The sequence below is a fragment of the Drosophila mojavensis genome, unplaced genomic scaffold (assembly GCF_018153725.1).
Source record: "Drosophila mojavensis isolate 15081-1352.22 unplaced genomic scaffold, ASM1815372v1 contig_36, whole genome shotgun sequence".
Classification (NCBI taxonomy): Eukaryota; Metazoa; Arthropoda; class Insecta; order Diptera; family Drosophilidae; genus Drosophila; species Drosophila mojavensis.
Window position 1 is genome coordinate 19581837 of NW_025318858.1, and position 16663 is coordinate 19598499.

A 16663-nucleotide genomic window follows, 5' to 3' on the forward strand; every position below is an offset into this window, starting at 1 on the left:
TTTATACCCTGTAACTGTCATCTGTCTGTAAATGGCATATCTTTGCGCTATGCAAATGTGAATGGAGTTGTTTATAAAATTATATAGGCATCCAATTAAAAATTTATAAATAACCATTTTTGTGAATGCCTTCTTCACTTATGGGACTGAAGGGAATGCAATTTATTCTCAACTGTAAAATAAAAAAAAATACAATCATTAAAAAACACAATTGCTTTAAAAAAAAATTGTAAGATATCAGGATTGTAGATTAAATTTAAGATCATTTAAAAAATAACTTTTATCTGTAAATATTAAAAAATTTAAATATTATTCTTTTCTTTGCAAACTTCTTCCGTCTAATTAAATGAGAACATCACATAATATAATCACAGTAAACCTAAAACCCATAAAGATGTCTCACACAAATCCGAAACTCAATTGGCTTGGGTCAAATGTCAGCGAGATTATTGCGTGGTTGTCAATTAACTCGAACAATTAGTCTTCAATGTGGGCAGTCGAACAGAACTCATTTCCGTTCTGCTGCTGGTGAATCGGATTGAATGACGCATCGGAGCAGCAGAAGCTCAGTTCATTCCATTCTGTTACGCTATATCTGTTATCTTTTGTGGCTTGCACAATGTCAAGCGCAATGATGTGAGACAATTACTTTTGATTCGTCTCTGAAAATTAAATAATTTAAGATTATACGAACTAGGCAAGGCATTTGAACTTGAACGCGAAAATGCAACATAAGGAAATATTTTGTAGTGGGTAAATGAAATTACCTAAGATATACTATGAGAAAGACTTAGGTTTGTATTAAACTAGTGTGCCAATTGAGACGGGTAAATAGAATCTAATGCTTTTATGGAATATCATTATCATTCAAAATCTATTTATTTCTTGTAATTTGAAAAATTACTATTTATTTTAAAATTTAAGATATACATATTTGAAGAATATGTATAATAAAATGACAAATATATCTATATAAAATGTATGTAAAAATAAAAATATAATATATCAATATCCACAAAACTAACAATATAGAAAAAATAAATAAATAAATAACCACCTTAAATAAAAATATGAAATTTTCAAATACATGATGATACACAATAATATTATAATACATATTAATAAACTGTTAAATAATTATTAGGAATTAACAAAATATATATGTTGATTATTATTATATTCTAATGGAAGTAAATAGAGTAAATCCGACATATCAGCAAAGAAAGTCATCTCATAAATTTATTCATTTGCAGAAAATATTTCATAAAAAAAAATAATATTTTCTTTGCAGCTGCATCAACTGTTATATTAAAGCAAATGTAGCTTTAGACTTATATTCAGTACAAATAAAACTCTTGATATATTTTGTACCGTCTCATCAATTTATTTATAAGACACCATAAAAAGAGTGCTTCAATTACAATTACAATAAGTAATACAATATTACAAAGTTCTATAATAGTATATGAATGTGTGTGTGTGTGAGTATGTGCATGTGTGTGTGATCGTGTGAATCAATTAAATGAACCAATTGGCGTGAAAAAAATTGAATATATGAATTTTAGACTACAAATTTATTGATTGCTTAAGATCGAGCCAAGTGGAAACCTTTGAATGCTCTACAGCTACATAACAATTATATAGTTACGAATTCGTATTTGTTGTATTTGTATAGTCTGTGTAAATGGTAATTTTATGATATATATATATATATGTATATAACGAAATGTGACTGCCAGCTATTAGGTGCCGAGTGTTTGTGCCATTTGCATTAAAAGAGTTAAATGAAATTTTTGAAAATCGTTGCTGTTTGATGTGTTTTTGTGTTCTGTCTGCTCAAATGAATTTGTAAGAATTTAAATTCAGTTTTGCATCATTCGCATCATGCAATTAAGTGCAGTCTCCTCCCACATCATTTCACTTTTCCCAGCCATTGGCTCATTTGCATAGCTGCCACAGCGCGGCGAGCAGCGGCAACACCAGCAGCCCCGCCAGGCCCGACAGACCGCCAGCCGAGTTGCAGCCGTCCGTGGTGCAAGTGCGGCAGTAAATGGTCTTGATGTAGGATGAGGTCGTGTCCATGGCGCATTTGTCTGCCGGATCATCCACATCCTCGTAGAAGCAGGAGCGTGAAATTACCCGCTTGCCGTATACTGCAATGAAACGAATGCCATAATCAACTTTAAATATTTGCTCGACAACAATTTCTGCATTAATATATTCATATGCACATATTTATATATGTAGCTAAGTACACTGAGAGAAAAATGAATGTAATTTATGTGGCACGCTGCTTTGGCGTGGGCTTCGCTTCGGTTTGACTTATCTCAAAAATGTCATTTCAAATGTCGTCCAAATCGTCGATCAACTGCCGCTGGCTAATGGCTTCCTGCCAAATAGTCGAGCCATGAGGTAAGTGCAGCTGATGCAATATGCCAGAGGTTTTTTTTTTTCTGCCCATTAAATAGCAAACAAAAATAAAAATCCAACAATTTTCAAGCAAATTGAGCGCCTTCTTAGTACATGGAGCATAAACGTTTGCTTAAGGTAACCAGATTTGTTTTCAGCAGTTCAGCTGAGACTTGTTTATTTGCTAATATAATAAATAATTAAGCAAATGTTACAGCTATTTAAAATCTCAATCAATATGGAAAATTTATAAAATATTTTTTAATATGGCTGGATCAATGCTGAATGGTACTTTGTCTAATAATTATATTCCAGCCGATGTTTCTATTGACAATATATAACTGTTCAAATGCTCAGTAAAATTTGTCATTTGATTTTAAGCTACTACTTCAATAGGAATTTATTTAATTTAAAATTAAGTTTTCATATTTATTTGTAGCTATTACTTGATAGATACTTATTTAATATAAAATATTTAGAAAATTTATCAAAATATTTTGTTTAACTAAAAATAAACACAAGTTTTCAGCTGAGTTAATAAAAAAAAAAAACGTAGTAATTGGCTAACCAAAATTAGAGGCATACTAACTAGGAAGCTTCGATGAAAATTAATGCTGTCAATGTGAAAGCTCTATAAATAAAGCAAGATCAAAGATAAGACATAATATTAAATATCGCCAGCTGGAGCTGGCTGAACGGCAAAGAGACCACTAGCCAAAATGGGTTCAAGGCTTGCACTGCGCGAAACGCATGCAAGTTGAGTGCAATCGACTCTGCCTGACTTGGCCAGGCTAAGTCTAACCTAGGCTAGGCTAAGCTAGGCTAGGCTCAGGCGGGCAAGCAAAAACGCCAACAGAAAATGAGGCCTCCAACTATGTCCAGAGCTGGCCGCAGCATACACTGCCAAAATGAACGCGAGACTCGGCAAACCGAGACAATTTGCAATCAGCGAAACGGCAAATGAAAACCAGAAAAAATGCACAACAAATTGCGTTTCCCAATGCGTTAGTGTGCGTGCGTGTATGAGTGTGTGTGCGCAAACAGAACACAACAAAAACAATAACAGCAACAAATATCAAGCAAAGAAATAAAACAAAATCAACTAAAATAAATCGCAATAAAATGAAATAAAACTTTAAAAGCGACTCAAAAAGGTGCGCGTTGCCCATTTTTGTGATTGGCTGCAAGAAGAGGCAGTCTAGAAGCGCGAGCGAGATGGCACACACAAGCTGAGTGTGCATGAGTGAAAGAGAGAGAGCGTGCACAAGTCTCTAATAAAATTGTTGACAATTGTCGCCTTATCACGGCCGCGGCATCAAACAAGGCGCACAGAATGCAGTTGTCAGCTGCAGCAACCAAAGAAAATTGAAAATTTGCGAGCGCTAAGGAAACAGAAACCAAATCGCGCATACGCCGCGTGCGCGAGCTTGAAACCCGAGTTGGAAATGCAGCATTGTGTCATAAATTTAAATTTTAATTAATTTAATTATTTATTGATCGCAATGTGTGTGTGTGTAAGAGTGTGTGTTGGCAACATTTTTCACAGTAACAACATCCAAAGAGCCAACGCAACGCAATTGGCCCAAAATAGGCAAAAGCACAAAGACAACTTTTTGGTCGAGAGCAGCCAAAATGCAACAAGTTGCAAAATATTTACACAGTGACGCACAGTGACAACTAAAATGCAACGCACACTCACGCACACACAAACAGACATAGTCAAGCTAATAGCTAATTGCTTGGCTTGGCTGTTAGTTTTATGGAATTATGGAATACATTTTTAATTTGACATTTGCCAAAAGCTCAGCCAGTCGTCGGCCCAAACTTCATAAGCAATTAATTTAACGGCATATAAATTGACCAGCAGCAGCAACAACAACAACAGCAACTTCTACTACAGCAACAGCATCGCCTAGTTGCATTTTTCTCAGACTAACATTCTGCCTCAGCCCCAGTCTCTGTCTCTGTCTCTGCCTCTGCCTTTGCCCCAGTCTCTATCTCAGCATCTGCCTCTGGCTCTCGACTCCCTGCTCATTGCCGTAATTGAGCGCTTCACGCTGTGCAACAACTTAATTAATTTATATATATATAGATTTATATATATATGTTATATGTAACTATGTTTTTTATACCTTGAACCCATTGAAAATGGGAAATCAGGGTATAATGGTTTTGTGAAAAGTATGTAACAGGCAGAAGGAATCATCGCAGACCCCATAAAGTATATATATTCTTGATCAGGACGACGAGCTGAGTCGATATAGCCCTGTCCGTCTGTCCGTCCGTCCGTCCGTCCGTATGAGCAAAAGGATCTCAGAAGATATAAGAGCTAGAGAGCTGAAATTTGGCATGCATACTCGTGTATACCATAGGCAGTACGAGTTTGCTTTATTTTTTCGATAACTCATCCGATAACTTTTTTATCGAGAATAATCGAAAAATCGACTTGGTTTTTTCAGCCTAGTTTGAACACTTTTAAACCTGGAGACTTCAAATTTGCCTAGTATATAGAGTTAATGGACACAAAGATTTTGTAATTTACAGATTTTGGATACCACGCCCCCTTCGCCCCCAATTTGTAAAAAACGCATTTCAAGTACTAGAGACTTGTGCTTTGGATTGTACACACATTTTAACTATATGATTACGCTCTGAAAGTTTCATTAAGATTGTGTGTCTACAAAAGAAATTATTCAACAAATAAATTCTCATAATATTGCCCATACTGCAGCGCAGCCCAAGCGCAGTTGCTGCTTACTGTGCAGTTAGCAGAGCGCAGGCTTATGCGTGCGTGTGGATGCATGTGTATGTATGTGTGCATAAAAGAAGTGCAGAATGATAAGAATATCAGCTTAGAGGGTTCAGGGTATCTCCTAGTCGAGCAGTCTCGACTGGAGCCTTCTTACTTGTTTTTTTTTGTTTGTTTGTTTTCTTGTTGTTGCAGCTTAGTTTATTTCGTATATTATGTACTCGCCTTAAGCTGAGTCTTGGGTTGAGATTTGCCGTTTGCAATTTTAATTGCCAGCCGCAAATCTTTGCAAATATTCGCAGCGCCAATTTGTAGACGCTTGATTGCAAAAATTTAATGGTGTTCATTAATTGGCCATAAGAAATTTGGCCCGCTCCAAGCCAGGCACTTGATCATATGCCAAGCGATAAGATTATTTATGTGCAACAGTTTGTTTGCACTTTTTCAATTAGCGAATTATAATTCGATTACAGACAATTCAAGTTGAAGGTGAACTGAACTGAAGAGAAGTATGTGATCATAGGAAATGATAAAATTCAACTGATATATGTAGTAATGCAAAGCTTGATCCTGAGAGGCGTAAGCAGAGGTTGGATTTCTATAGACTTATACATAGTGTAAAGACAGTCAAAGTTCAACTTGATTTTAATTTAGTATTGAGAATATTCTTCATTTGCTCAGCAACTGTAAGCCCACAGAAAATACAGGCAGACATAGCACAGAGAGAACGTCCACAACGAGAGTGAGCATCTAAGAAGAACGAGCAAAGGAAAAGAACCTCGGACTAGCGAGAACAGGTAGAGCGGCATTCCAGTTCAATATTATGTGATCTTTAATATCATTAATTATTATTTTTGTTATATATTTTATATAATTTATATATTTATTTTTTTTATATTTTTATATATACATTTTTTTATTATTATTCATTTATTTACTTATTTAATTATTTTTTTTTCTGTAAATATAAAACAAGATGAAGCCTTTTATTTTCAATACAATTTTAGATAATTTTATCAACATATAAACATAATAATATCAATACTATCATTGAGGACACAAATCACTGCATTATTAAATCATTAAATATATTCTATTATACTTTGCCATAATATTTAAGATTTGACAAACAGAAATTGAATAATATATGTACGTTTAACGTTGAAATTATTATACTCGCTATATATTTGCAAGCAAATATTGTGCTCAAATTAAATATATATTCAATTTCAAGCTTTATAGCTGACAAATATTATACTAATAAAATGTCAATGACAATAAAAAAAATTCATTTACTATAAAACCATTTTAAATTGAACAAATTTATTAGTAAGCCAAGTTAAATCACAATTTTATGAATACCAAAATAATTTTTTTATGAACCGCAAATGGAAATCAATTGCAAAAATCTCAGTTTAACTCATAAAAAATATATATGTATACATTAAAAATGTTTATTTTTTGCTTTTGGCACTTGGCCCACTTAACAGACAACAATAAAAACGGAAATGAAAATGCAAAGCTGTGGACTCTTCTGCTGCTGCTGCTGTTGTTGCTCGCGTGGACAATAAAAAATCAAAAACTATTCACAAATATCAGAGTTAGATAAAACTGCAACGATACGCAACGTTTGGCAAATTGAGCAGTGTGGAAAAATTCAAATTCATTTTGCGTTTGTTGTTATTGTTGTTGCTTTGTTGCTTGTCAAATGCAAATGCCAACAAGCAGCACAATTTGCACTCGCCGCTGGCTGAACAATAAAAAATACAAAATAAAAGCGAAAAGTGCGCTGTGTTGCGGCCGCAGCCAAAGATCGACGACTGCAACACGAATATCACTCATACGCCGCGTGTGTTGGCGTTTGTTTGCTCTGCCGGCCACCGTCCCGCTCCCTTCCCTACCCACTATCTCTCTGTCTCCCTCTCTCTCTCTCTCTGGCCACATAAATTTGCCGTAAATTAGCGGCGCATGCAACTGGCATGGCCCGGCTTGGGCCAAGTGTCGCAGCCACTTGTTCAGTTGCGCTCGCCACGCCCCACCTCGACCCGACCCTCAACGCCTTGCGGCGTCGACGCCCAGCAACAGCTGGCAGCATGCAGCTGGAGCGTTCGCGATCGAGCAATTGTCTCGGCTGCGGCTGTGGCTGCCTCTGTGGATTTGTATGCTACACTTGCCGGCTCTGCTCTGTCAGGCCAATAAATCTCAATCTTGTTTGACGCTCTGTGGCAGGCAACAACAGGCGGCAACGACACGAGCGTGAACCACCGGTGGGTCGCCCCACTCACTCACCCAACAACAATGCCCATTGACAGTCCAACGGGCAGAGCTAAATAATTGCCTATCTCTGGTCCCTGCTGATCTGTGTGTGGTTTGTGGCTGTGGTGGTTTAGTTGTTTAGTGGTTTTGCGGTTTGTGGTTTGTGGCTTACCTTCCTGCACAAGTTTCTTGCAGACGGGTCGCGCATTCACCGATTTCACACCCACTGAATAGGTGCAATTCACATAGCTCCAGTAGCGCTGCTGCTCCGAGATGCTCTCTGACTGAAATGGATCGTTGCAGAACTCGCCATTGGACACGTCTGTGGAGCAGCGCCAACAACGTAGGACACCAGAGGCTGCAAGGGAATAAGTATTTTGCTTATAAGTTTGAGTTTTTAAATATACTTATTGATAACTTAACTTAAAGCTAATGAAATTATAGATGATAATCTATGGTATAACATATTATTTTATTTATATAGGTTTAAACATAAATATTGTCTTTCTATTAGCAACTGGAAGCATCAATTAAAATATTTAATATTTATTATCAGTCGAGCATTTTTTGTATAAATCTAAAATGCCCGAAATTTCACAACAATTTTGAGTTATTCCAACATAAGTGCAAATATATTTAGTTTATCAAACCGAAGGCAACTGGCAGCAGGCAGTGCTTGAACTTTAGTTAGATTTAATTTTAAATTAAATTGTTAATAAGATAGATTAGATAGATTTCATTTGAAATTAAATTAAATCAATAAATAAATGAAATTTAATTGATATTACAAAATTAATTAAATTATTATTATTTTTTATTTATTAAAATATAGATGATAATTTCGTATACCTTTACTTGTCTAGATAAAATTTGACTATGACTCAAATTAAACAATGATCTATATACATATATATATACAGTGATCTACATATATCTTATATAAGATTATAAAATATCCGCAGTCAATACGTGTGGGATATAAGATTTCCATATCTTACAATTATGATTTAATAATAAATTTAAAAACAAATTAAGAGCTTCCACCCTTTTGTAATATTTCATGGCCAGCTGTAATGCAAAATGTATAAATACCAATGCACGTCACGTAGCAAAGCTATTATAAGATATCAATACTCATTACAGAACGTAGGAGAATGTGAAATGCCATTTAGGTAGAGTAATATGTAATACATACGCCCTCTAGATATTTGACTAATTTAAACAAATTTGTATTCGATTTTCGTATCCGTAGCCAAATGAAAATCGTTAATACACTCGATAGCTACATCGATCACATTGCCATAATTAGCAACCATCTTTATGTGTATATATACGATATTTGGCAGAGTTTAATCATAAACTAAGTGAGTAGTTTTCGCTCTAAATTGCAATCAGGCGATGATTTTGATAGCCAAACTGCATAAATAATGGGCAATGGCAGAGATGCCCGCTGCGATTTGTTGGCTAGCCCGTTGGCCCGCTGGCGGTGGCTTTTGAAAAATGTGGCTAACTGAAATTAATTAGACACAGAAGCCTTTTAGCTGAGTTATTTATGGGACAGTCGATGGGAAACCTGCCTTATAAAAGTGTCAAAACTTTCGGCAGTTGGCGTTGTTTATGCGCACGATTTAGGCAAAGAGCGTGTAAATAATTATTAAACATTTTATTTGCCAGCTGAAAAGCGGCTGCTGTTCTTAAAATTGCATTGAAGTTTCTCTGAAGAGTGGAGCATGGAGCGAGAGCAGCGGATGTTGATGACAACAATATATATATATAAATAAATATATGTACATATATATATATATATATATAGATATTTTGTGCGTGAAACCCGTTTGTGCTTTGCCAATTTAAACGTCAAACGTTAACGTTCAGGTTAAATGCACTTAACTAACACTTTGAGGTGCGTTTAAATGAAAGCTTAGATAAACAGCAAATGGCCAAGTCGGGACAGTCGGGTGACAGGGCGACCGGGCAGCTGGTGCTTTAGACCAGGCCAAGCTGTGCCTGGCAAACGTGTTTGCTTTATTTATGTATTTTTTTTCTTTGTTCGCTACGCTTTGGCCATAAACAACGAACATAAACATTACAATTTTTGCGTGTATTTTGAATAAGGCAGAAATTGCAGCGAATTCGAAATAAAATCGAACTTCATTTGGTATTGCTTGGAAATTATTATCATTTACAATATATTGAAATTAATTGACAGTTGAATTGTCAGATCGTTGGCCAAATTGTTTATAGCCGTGTAGCACTGTGCGCGCAGTTGCGGTGGCAGTTTACTAATGGTAATGACTGTAATTGTATGCAACATGAAAATTGATATTGTGCGCGCGTTTATGCCAAATGTTTTGGCAGTTCCAAACAGCGACCCAAAAATGGTTACACACAAGCTAATAAGCATGATTGTGAGTGGGTATGTGTGTGTTGTGTGCGTAAGTAGTTGCTGGTTGATATACAAAATACGCTAGGAAAGTAAAAGCTTAAATAGTATTTTTCCTTTTACAAAACGAAATTAGCAACATTTTCACATTTCCTTATGAATTAGAAACCGTAACAACAAGAAATTTCTGGGGGAAGCTCCTTAAATAAATTTTTAAATATCTATAAGCAGAGCTGTACTTCCAATAGCTATAGCCAAATATAGATAATATAATGCATAAGTCGGACATATTTATTATTAATAAAATAACTAATAAATGAAGTTAATTATTTGAAACCCCTTATTTACTTAACAACCTTTCAATTAAACTACGTATACATATACATATTGTACATATAATAGATATACACATATAGATATATATATACTTTCAAGTAATTATCTTGCCTTTTCACTCCAAAACTTGGCTAACTTTTGAGCGCCGCACATAAAAATGGGGCGCGGCTATGTTATTAGCAAAGTTGAATGCACTTTGAGGCTCAGTAACGTTATATCTACGACTTGTGGTAGGCAATGGCATATGCAAAAGTTGGCAACAATAAACTAAAACTTAGTGAGGCCTGTGACTTTCCCATACACACACACACACACACACACACGCATGCATACACACTGCACACATGGCAAAGTTCGCATGCAATTTTTGCATTAGCTCGACTTACTTCAATAGAAATTTACTTTGCGTTATGTCTGGGAGTGAGAGCTGGAAGTTTTTGGCGCTTAAAAGCTGTAAGAAATGTGTTGATTATCCAGCAATCTGGCAATTCTGCCCAAAGGAGAGTAAGACGGAGGGGGGAGAGAAAGAGGCAAAAAAAAAGCCAGTCACAGTCGCTGACATGCTGTTCCATATCTTTGCCATAAAATCGACAACTTACGAGTGTCGACCTAAACGTTAGAAATAATAGGTGGGGGAAGGGCCGCCAGCTAAGAGACTCACATAAGCCAGTCGAGAGGGTGGCCCAAAGGGTGGTTAAAGAGGAGCTTAGGGGGGTCTGCATTGACTGACATGCAATCAAAGTTCGTTCAACTGAAATTTACAAACGACAATTGCGACAACTTGTCGAACGTTTTTAAAATTGTTTCGAATGGTTGTATGATTAGAGCTGCATTATATGGAAATAAGCTGGAATCGTAAATATTTACAGACATTCAGCTGGCACAGAAATGCAAAAGATTAGCATATATATGTATATGTATCATATTTAAATATGTATATACCATATAAGATTTATCAGAGACCCAAATATTCACACCCAAAAAGTGCGCACCCGCTACACTGTAAATCTGAAACACGCCCAAAAATAAAAGTTAAATACTTTGAAATTATAAAATTACACTGAAGTCAAAGCGCATATGCCCACGACTATTGTATACATAAATATTAATTATAAAAAAAATATATATATAATATATGCCTATATAAAATATGGTAGATTGACAAAAATAACAAATTTTAATTGGCATATAAAAAAATTTTTAATTTTTTGTTAACTAATGTTTAAAGCCAATTAATTTTAAAGCAAAATATTTTTTCATAACTTAAAAAAAAATTTTATTAAATTTATAAATTGTTTATTTTAAAAATATTTATTTTTGAATGTTTCTTAAAAATATTTATTAATATATATGCAGAAAATATATATTTCAATTAATTTTTAACTTTTTAAAAAAAATATTTTAAGCATCTGTCTGCACTTATTTATCATGCTCTTTGACAGTAATTTAAATTACAGGGTATTCGTAAAAAAAATTCCATTGCAATGCTAGAAAATTATTTAATGGCTTACACGTCGCACATTAAAATGATGACATTTTTACATGCTCTGGGTCTTTTGGGTGTGTTTTGGTTTTAAGGATTTCAGGGTTGGTTCGCATTATAATGATTGCTCAGATTGTATCTCAAGCAAATTGCAATGAGCCCCAATGCCCTGACATGCAAGTCAAATGACAAATTGTTTCGCTCACTCACTGAATTGCTTTAATTATGGAACTACTGCTTAAGCACATGCGCATTCATCATCTAATTAATATTTATGTATATATATATATATGCATATGATAATTATATACAGATTCTTAACTCGAACTTGGCTGGCATTTGAGATCATCAGAATGCAAAAGTGGATGACAGAATCAAATGGCTGTAAGTGAGATTTTTATGGCAATTCGAACTGAAACTATTTTTGTTTTCTAGCTTTCTGGCCTGCGAAATTTCGGAACGAAATGTAAAAAATGTGTAAAAACAACTTGAAAAGAAAAAGAAAACAAGGTCGCGAATGGAATGTGTGCCAGACTAAAACTGTCAGGGTCCATAGTTTTATTGAGGTGCGTGCGCCGAGCGAAGTTGCGAGTGGACACAATAAAAACAAAATTGACTGACAATGCGTCCAGAACCAGAAGCCCACGCCCATTAATTAACAACAACAAACTGCCACACGCATTTACTTCTAATTGGAGATATGACGACATCGTGAAGTTACAAGCTACAAAAGAAAATGTGGGCAGGCCTAAGACCTAAACTAAGGCTAAAAAAAAGCCATAGAAATAGAGTTTTTATATAATATTGTTACACGACAAAAAATGTTCACTGATCGTTTTCATAGCCCTAGAAAACTGCGCAGTAATTTAAAAAAATGTTTTGAACACAAAACAGGTTAAAAGCTGGAATACTGATTTTATATAATTCTTTAGAATAAAAAAAAAAATAAAATAAAATAAAACGCACAATTGAGAAACGAAGCGAGAAATCAAATCTGTAAAAAAAAAAAATACAATTTATTGTACTGCATTCTTTTGCCTGAAAGGGAAAAGTTATTGATGGAGAATTAGTTTGAAAGCATTTAGGCCTTTGGCTAGTCAATTTATATCAATTGATTCATAATTCAGGAACACAATTTCGGTTTGAGTTGAACTGATAAAATTATGAATATTTTCAGTTCATAACATAGAGACATTTACCATTTATTCAAAAAATATATATATGTATTCAGAAAGCTCAACTTTTTTAACTGTAGGTAATACTAATTGTGAAAATAAAAAAGTATAAAGAGTTTCTAAATTAATGAAATACCGTATTGCAAAAGCAATTAAAACAAAAATATCTTACTTTATACATTATACTTAATACATTTCATCTCATTCAACTTCTTAGCCCTTTTTATTAGGGCAATACAAATTGTACAAAAATAGAATTGGCTCGCCCTTATATCATTTCTTGTTTCTCAATTTGTGTGCGACAACTCATTTAGATAGTTCTGTTACAGTTTCAATTCAATTAAATTCAACCATTTGTTGTGTACTTTAATCAATTGAGCTGCAAGTTTTCTATTGCAATGCGGAAAATGGGGCACTCTTAATTCTTTAGAGTCTAGAAAATGGCACAGCTCACGGAATACATACATGCACATATATGTATATGTTTGTATTTATTTATATATCTACAAGTTAGCCTCATTTAATGCGCTCTATTTATGTCGTGAAGAGAATTTCTTTAATTTTTTTTTTGGTTAAGGTTGTGAAAACATTTTTCCACACAGGCCGCAGTCAGCTGGCAGCAGGCTGTCAGTATTGAAAGTATAAATAAATAGAATAACCGACAAATGCATAAATATCGTATATAAATAAATCATGAAATAATCTGCTGCAGGCACTTGAGGCAATGTTAAGTATACGCCCCAGTGACGACAATCATTATGGAGGCTGAGTGTTCTATGAGATGAGTGCATCTTAACAATGGCATTGATAATGCCCGACAGCTTATCAATTGAGGTCAAAGTGGAAATTGATTGATTATCGCTAGATAATAGAGCTCATTAATGAGGGTCACATTTAAAGTATGCGCCACGAATAGGCAATTAATCAAGGAAAAACGATAATAGGAGTAGTTGTAATAGTTTTTTCTTAAATTAAATGATGCCTCGCGATGCGAGTGACAGCTTTTCATATTTCTTATTGGTTCAGCGAACCCAACTAAACTCGAACCACTTGACGCGCGCCGAGTACACTTAATTAACTGGCACTGCCATGCAAATGCACGCAGAGAGTGTGAACACCCACCTGTACTCAGGCTCAGAGCGAGGGAGAGCAATCCCAGGAGGAGAACGCAGAATGCATAGGGCGACATGGCCATAAAGGGGTTAACAACTTGTTGAGGGTTTCTTATTTGAGCTGCTGCAAAATATTTTCCTCTAGTTTTTTATATAAATATGTTTGTCACACACACACACACACAGAAGATATTCAGATATACACTTAATTCACTGCTTTCGTATGCAAATTATTTCGTTAGATTTCAAACAATTCCGAATATATCTAGCCAGAGCACGACGAACGCATGCGACGCGTTGACAAACTGAAAGCGAACTGAATCGAAACTGAATACGAAAAAGCGGCACAAGTCACAGGCCACAGAAGCCAACGGGCAACGGGCAAACCGAACCAATAACAAAACGAACGAGCTCGATGCACGCTCGAATATGAGTGGGAAAGAGACAGAGCGTCACGTTCAATGAGCTTCGTTTCAATCGGACTGCACGCAGATTGAACGGCAGCATTGAAAGCGCAGTTAACTGGCGTGTGTGTGTGCGAGTGCGAGCGAGTGTGAGTGTGAGCGAGAGGGCAGACAGAGACAGCTACGCAGTGAGAGCAGTTGAAGTGTCGCTAGATTTTATATTGGAGTTCGTTATTTATATGGGCTCGGGTTGGGAGCTGGTTAAGCACTCGTCTATGGCTCGCACTTCTAATGGCTGCCACCACAAAAGCCAACACTTGCAGTTTCAAATGCCACACAGTGGGGAAAAAAAAACTATTACAACCTTTTGTATTGAAATAACTTTCAAAGTACTGAATAAATTCTATAAAAATGTATGTAGCCTAAATTATCATATATGTATGTATAAATATCGCATCTTCTAGAGATTCACATAATTATATTTCTTGTTTGTCAAAAAAGGATTTTAGATTAACTTTGAAAAAACCGAAGCTTTTTGTTAAAGCTTATGTCTCATTAAAAAAAATTGTTCATTTTATAAAATTTAGAAGTATCTAATCGAAAATAAACTATTTCTATATCTACATCCATTTATATATGAAATAGATAAATTAGTCTACTCACTTTTCTCATCATTCATCCCACTGTGCGCTTAGCCATTGCGTTTTCTTGCACCATTGACGCTTAATGACAGCCGCAGTCTCTCCGCTTGTCGCCTGCTCGGTCTTTGTCGCTTTGGCAGTTTGTCGGTTTGTCAGTCTGTCGCCAAGTTGCAATTGAATTGCTAACTGCCGTCCGTCCTCGACTGCATCTAATCAAGCGCGGATTTTGATAAGGAAATGCAACGCTGGCACTTTGAAGCGTGGACTTGGACTCTTCGCAGCCGCGCGCTGGAGAGGATGCCACCTAGAGCAATCTCTGCTTCAATTTGTTGCAGATATTTTATGCGTTTTCTATGGCATTTGAGGTTTGTCTTTTATTGTTTTTGCTCTTTTATGTTCTTGTCTTGCAACGGGAACTTTATGTGCTGAGAGTACTTTAACTAGTTATTCGTGACTTGGAGTACGTTGACTTATGCGTTATATGAGGCTGCTTAATATCCACAGCTTGACATTAGATCCATTAAGCTATAGCTCTAGTAAAAGGCAGCCAAGCACGTGCCATCTGGATTATGCTGGCAATGAAAATAAACAGAAAAAAATAAAGAAAGGATTTTGAAAAAATGTGTCTGCAAATAAACATAATTTATGGCAAAATAAATTCTTCCACATAAACAATTTTGGCAAGATTTTTCAAATATTTTGCGAATCAATTTTAAATTTGGAAAACAAGATAAACAAATTAAAAAACAAATATATATTTGTATATATTTATTGTGTATATATACATACACATCATAAATATAAAAGATTATATGTATAAATTTTATATTTAGATAGTTAATATGTATTTATATATAGAGAAAGTAAATATAACTCATGTGAATGAATATATAAGACATCAGTTTTGTGGGTTTTTCGTCTACTTCAGTTCAATGGACAACAAAATAACTATTAAACACCCACTAACTTGACCAAATACAGCCGCAAGGTAAATGCGCTTGACCAAACACAGAAAACAGAAAAGAAAACCACAACAAAAGTATGTTTGTACATAGAATCCATCAAATTAGCTCGAGGGTTCACTGAATACAACTCAAATCACCTTAAATATACGCCCAGACGTGACAAGACAAAATTATTCAAAGAAATGCTGTTCTTAGATGGTCACAGAGCGATATCTATTGGAAATCGGGAATTGCGGTGGTGTATGGGGGCTATGCGTAAGGTGCTTAGCAGGACAACGAGCCGTCGTTAGTTGTCCTGATTCCAATAGCTGACAGCTACCTACAAATTAGAAATAATTATAGTCCGACTATTATTTATATGCTTAGCGGTTCTACGAAATTGACGAGGGCAACAATATTCATGGCTTTTGATATTGTTTTATGTTGAACGTTTGCCCATTTGCTAGAGCCAATTAAATGAACTATGCTTAATTACCATATCATAAAGGGCAGCTCATATGCACAGCTTAGGCTAAAAAGAGTCTTTAAGCCTATTCATTTCTTTGCACATCTTTTCCATTTCATTTCCAGCTCTATGACGATTCCTCTACGACAATTTTTCAATGACAGGCCGCACTCCCATTTGACGGTCATTAACGTTGAGGCTTGTTACGCTATTTCGTGTAAATAATAAACCTTACCTAATTATAGGGCAATTGAGTTTATAACTCGGCTCAAGTCTCAGTCAAGCCATTTGATCCGCGTTGTAAT

The 16663-nt window shown here is 35.3% G+C and overlaps 1 protein-coding gene across 2 annotated transcripts; it reads right to left on the reverse strand.

Annotated features, from left to right (window-relative positions):
• Positions 1-1361: 1361 nt before the first annotated feature.
• On the reverse strand, positions 1362-15001 carry LOC6577351. 2 transcript variants are annotated; one of them, XM_015165632.3, is made up of 3 exons: positions 14971-15001; positions 7587-7772; positions 1362-2153 (listed from the first exon to the last, which is right to left on the reverse strand). In XM_015165632.3, the coding sequence occupies exons 1-3, from the start codon at positions 14984-14986 to the stop codon at positions 1939-1941; spliced, it is 417 nt and encodes a 138-aa protein (XP_015021118.1). In that variant the 5' UTR covers positions 14987-15001; the 3' UTR covers positions 1362-1938. The 2 variants fall into 2 exon arrangements, with proteins under 2 accessions (XP_015021118.1, XP_002003318.2); XM_002003282.4 differs by lacking the exon at positions 14971-15001 and adding an exon at positions 13914-14227.
• Positions 15002-16663: the final 1662 nt, after the last annotated feature.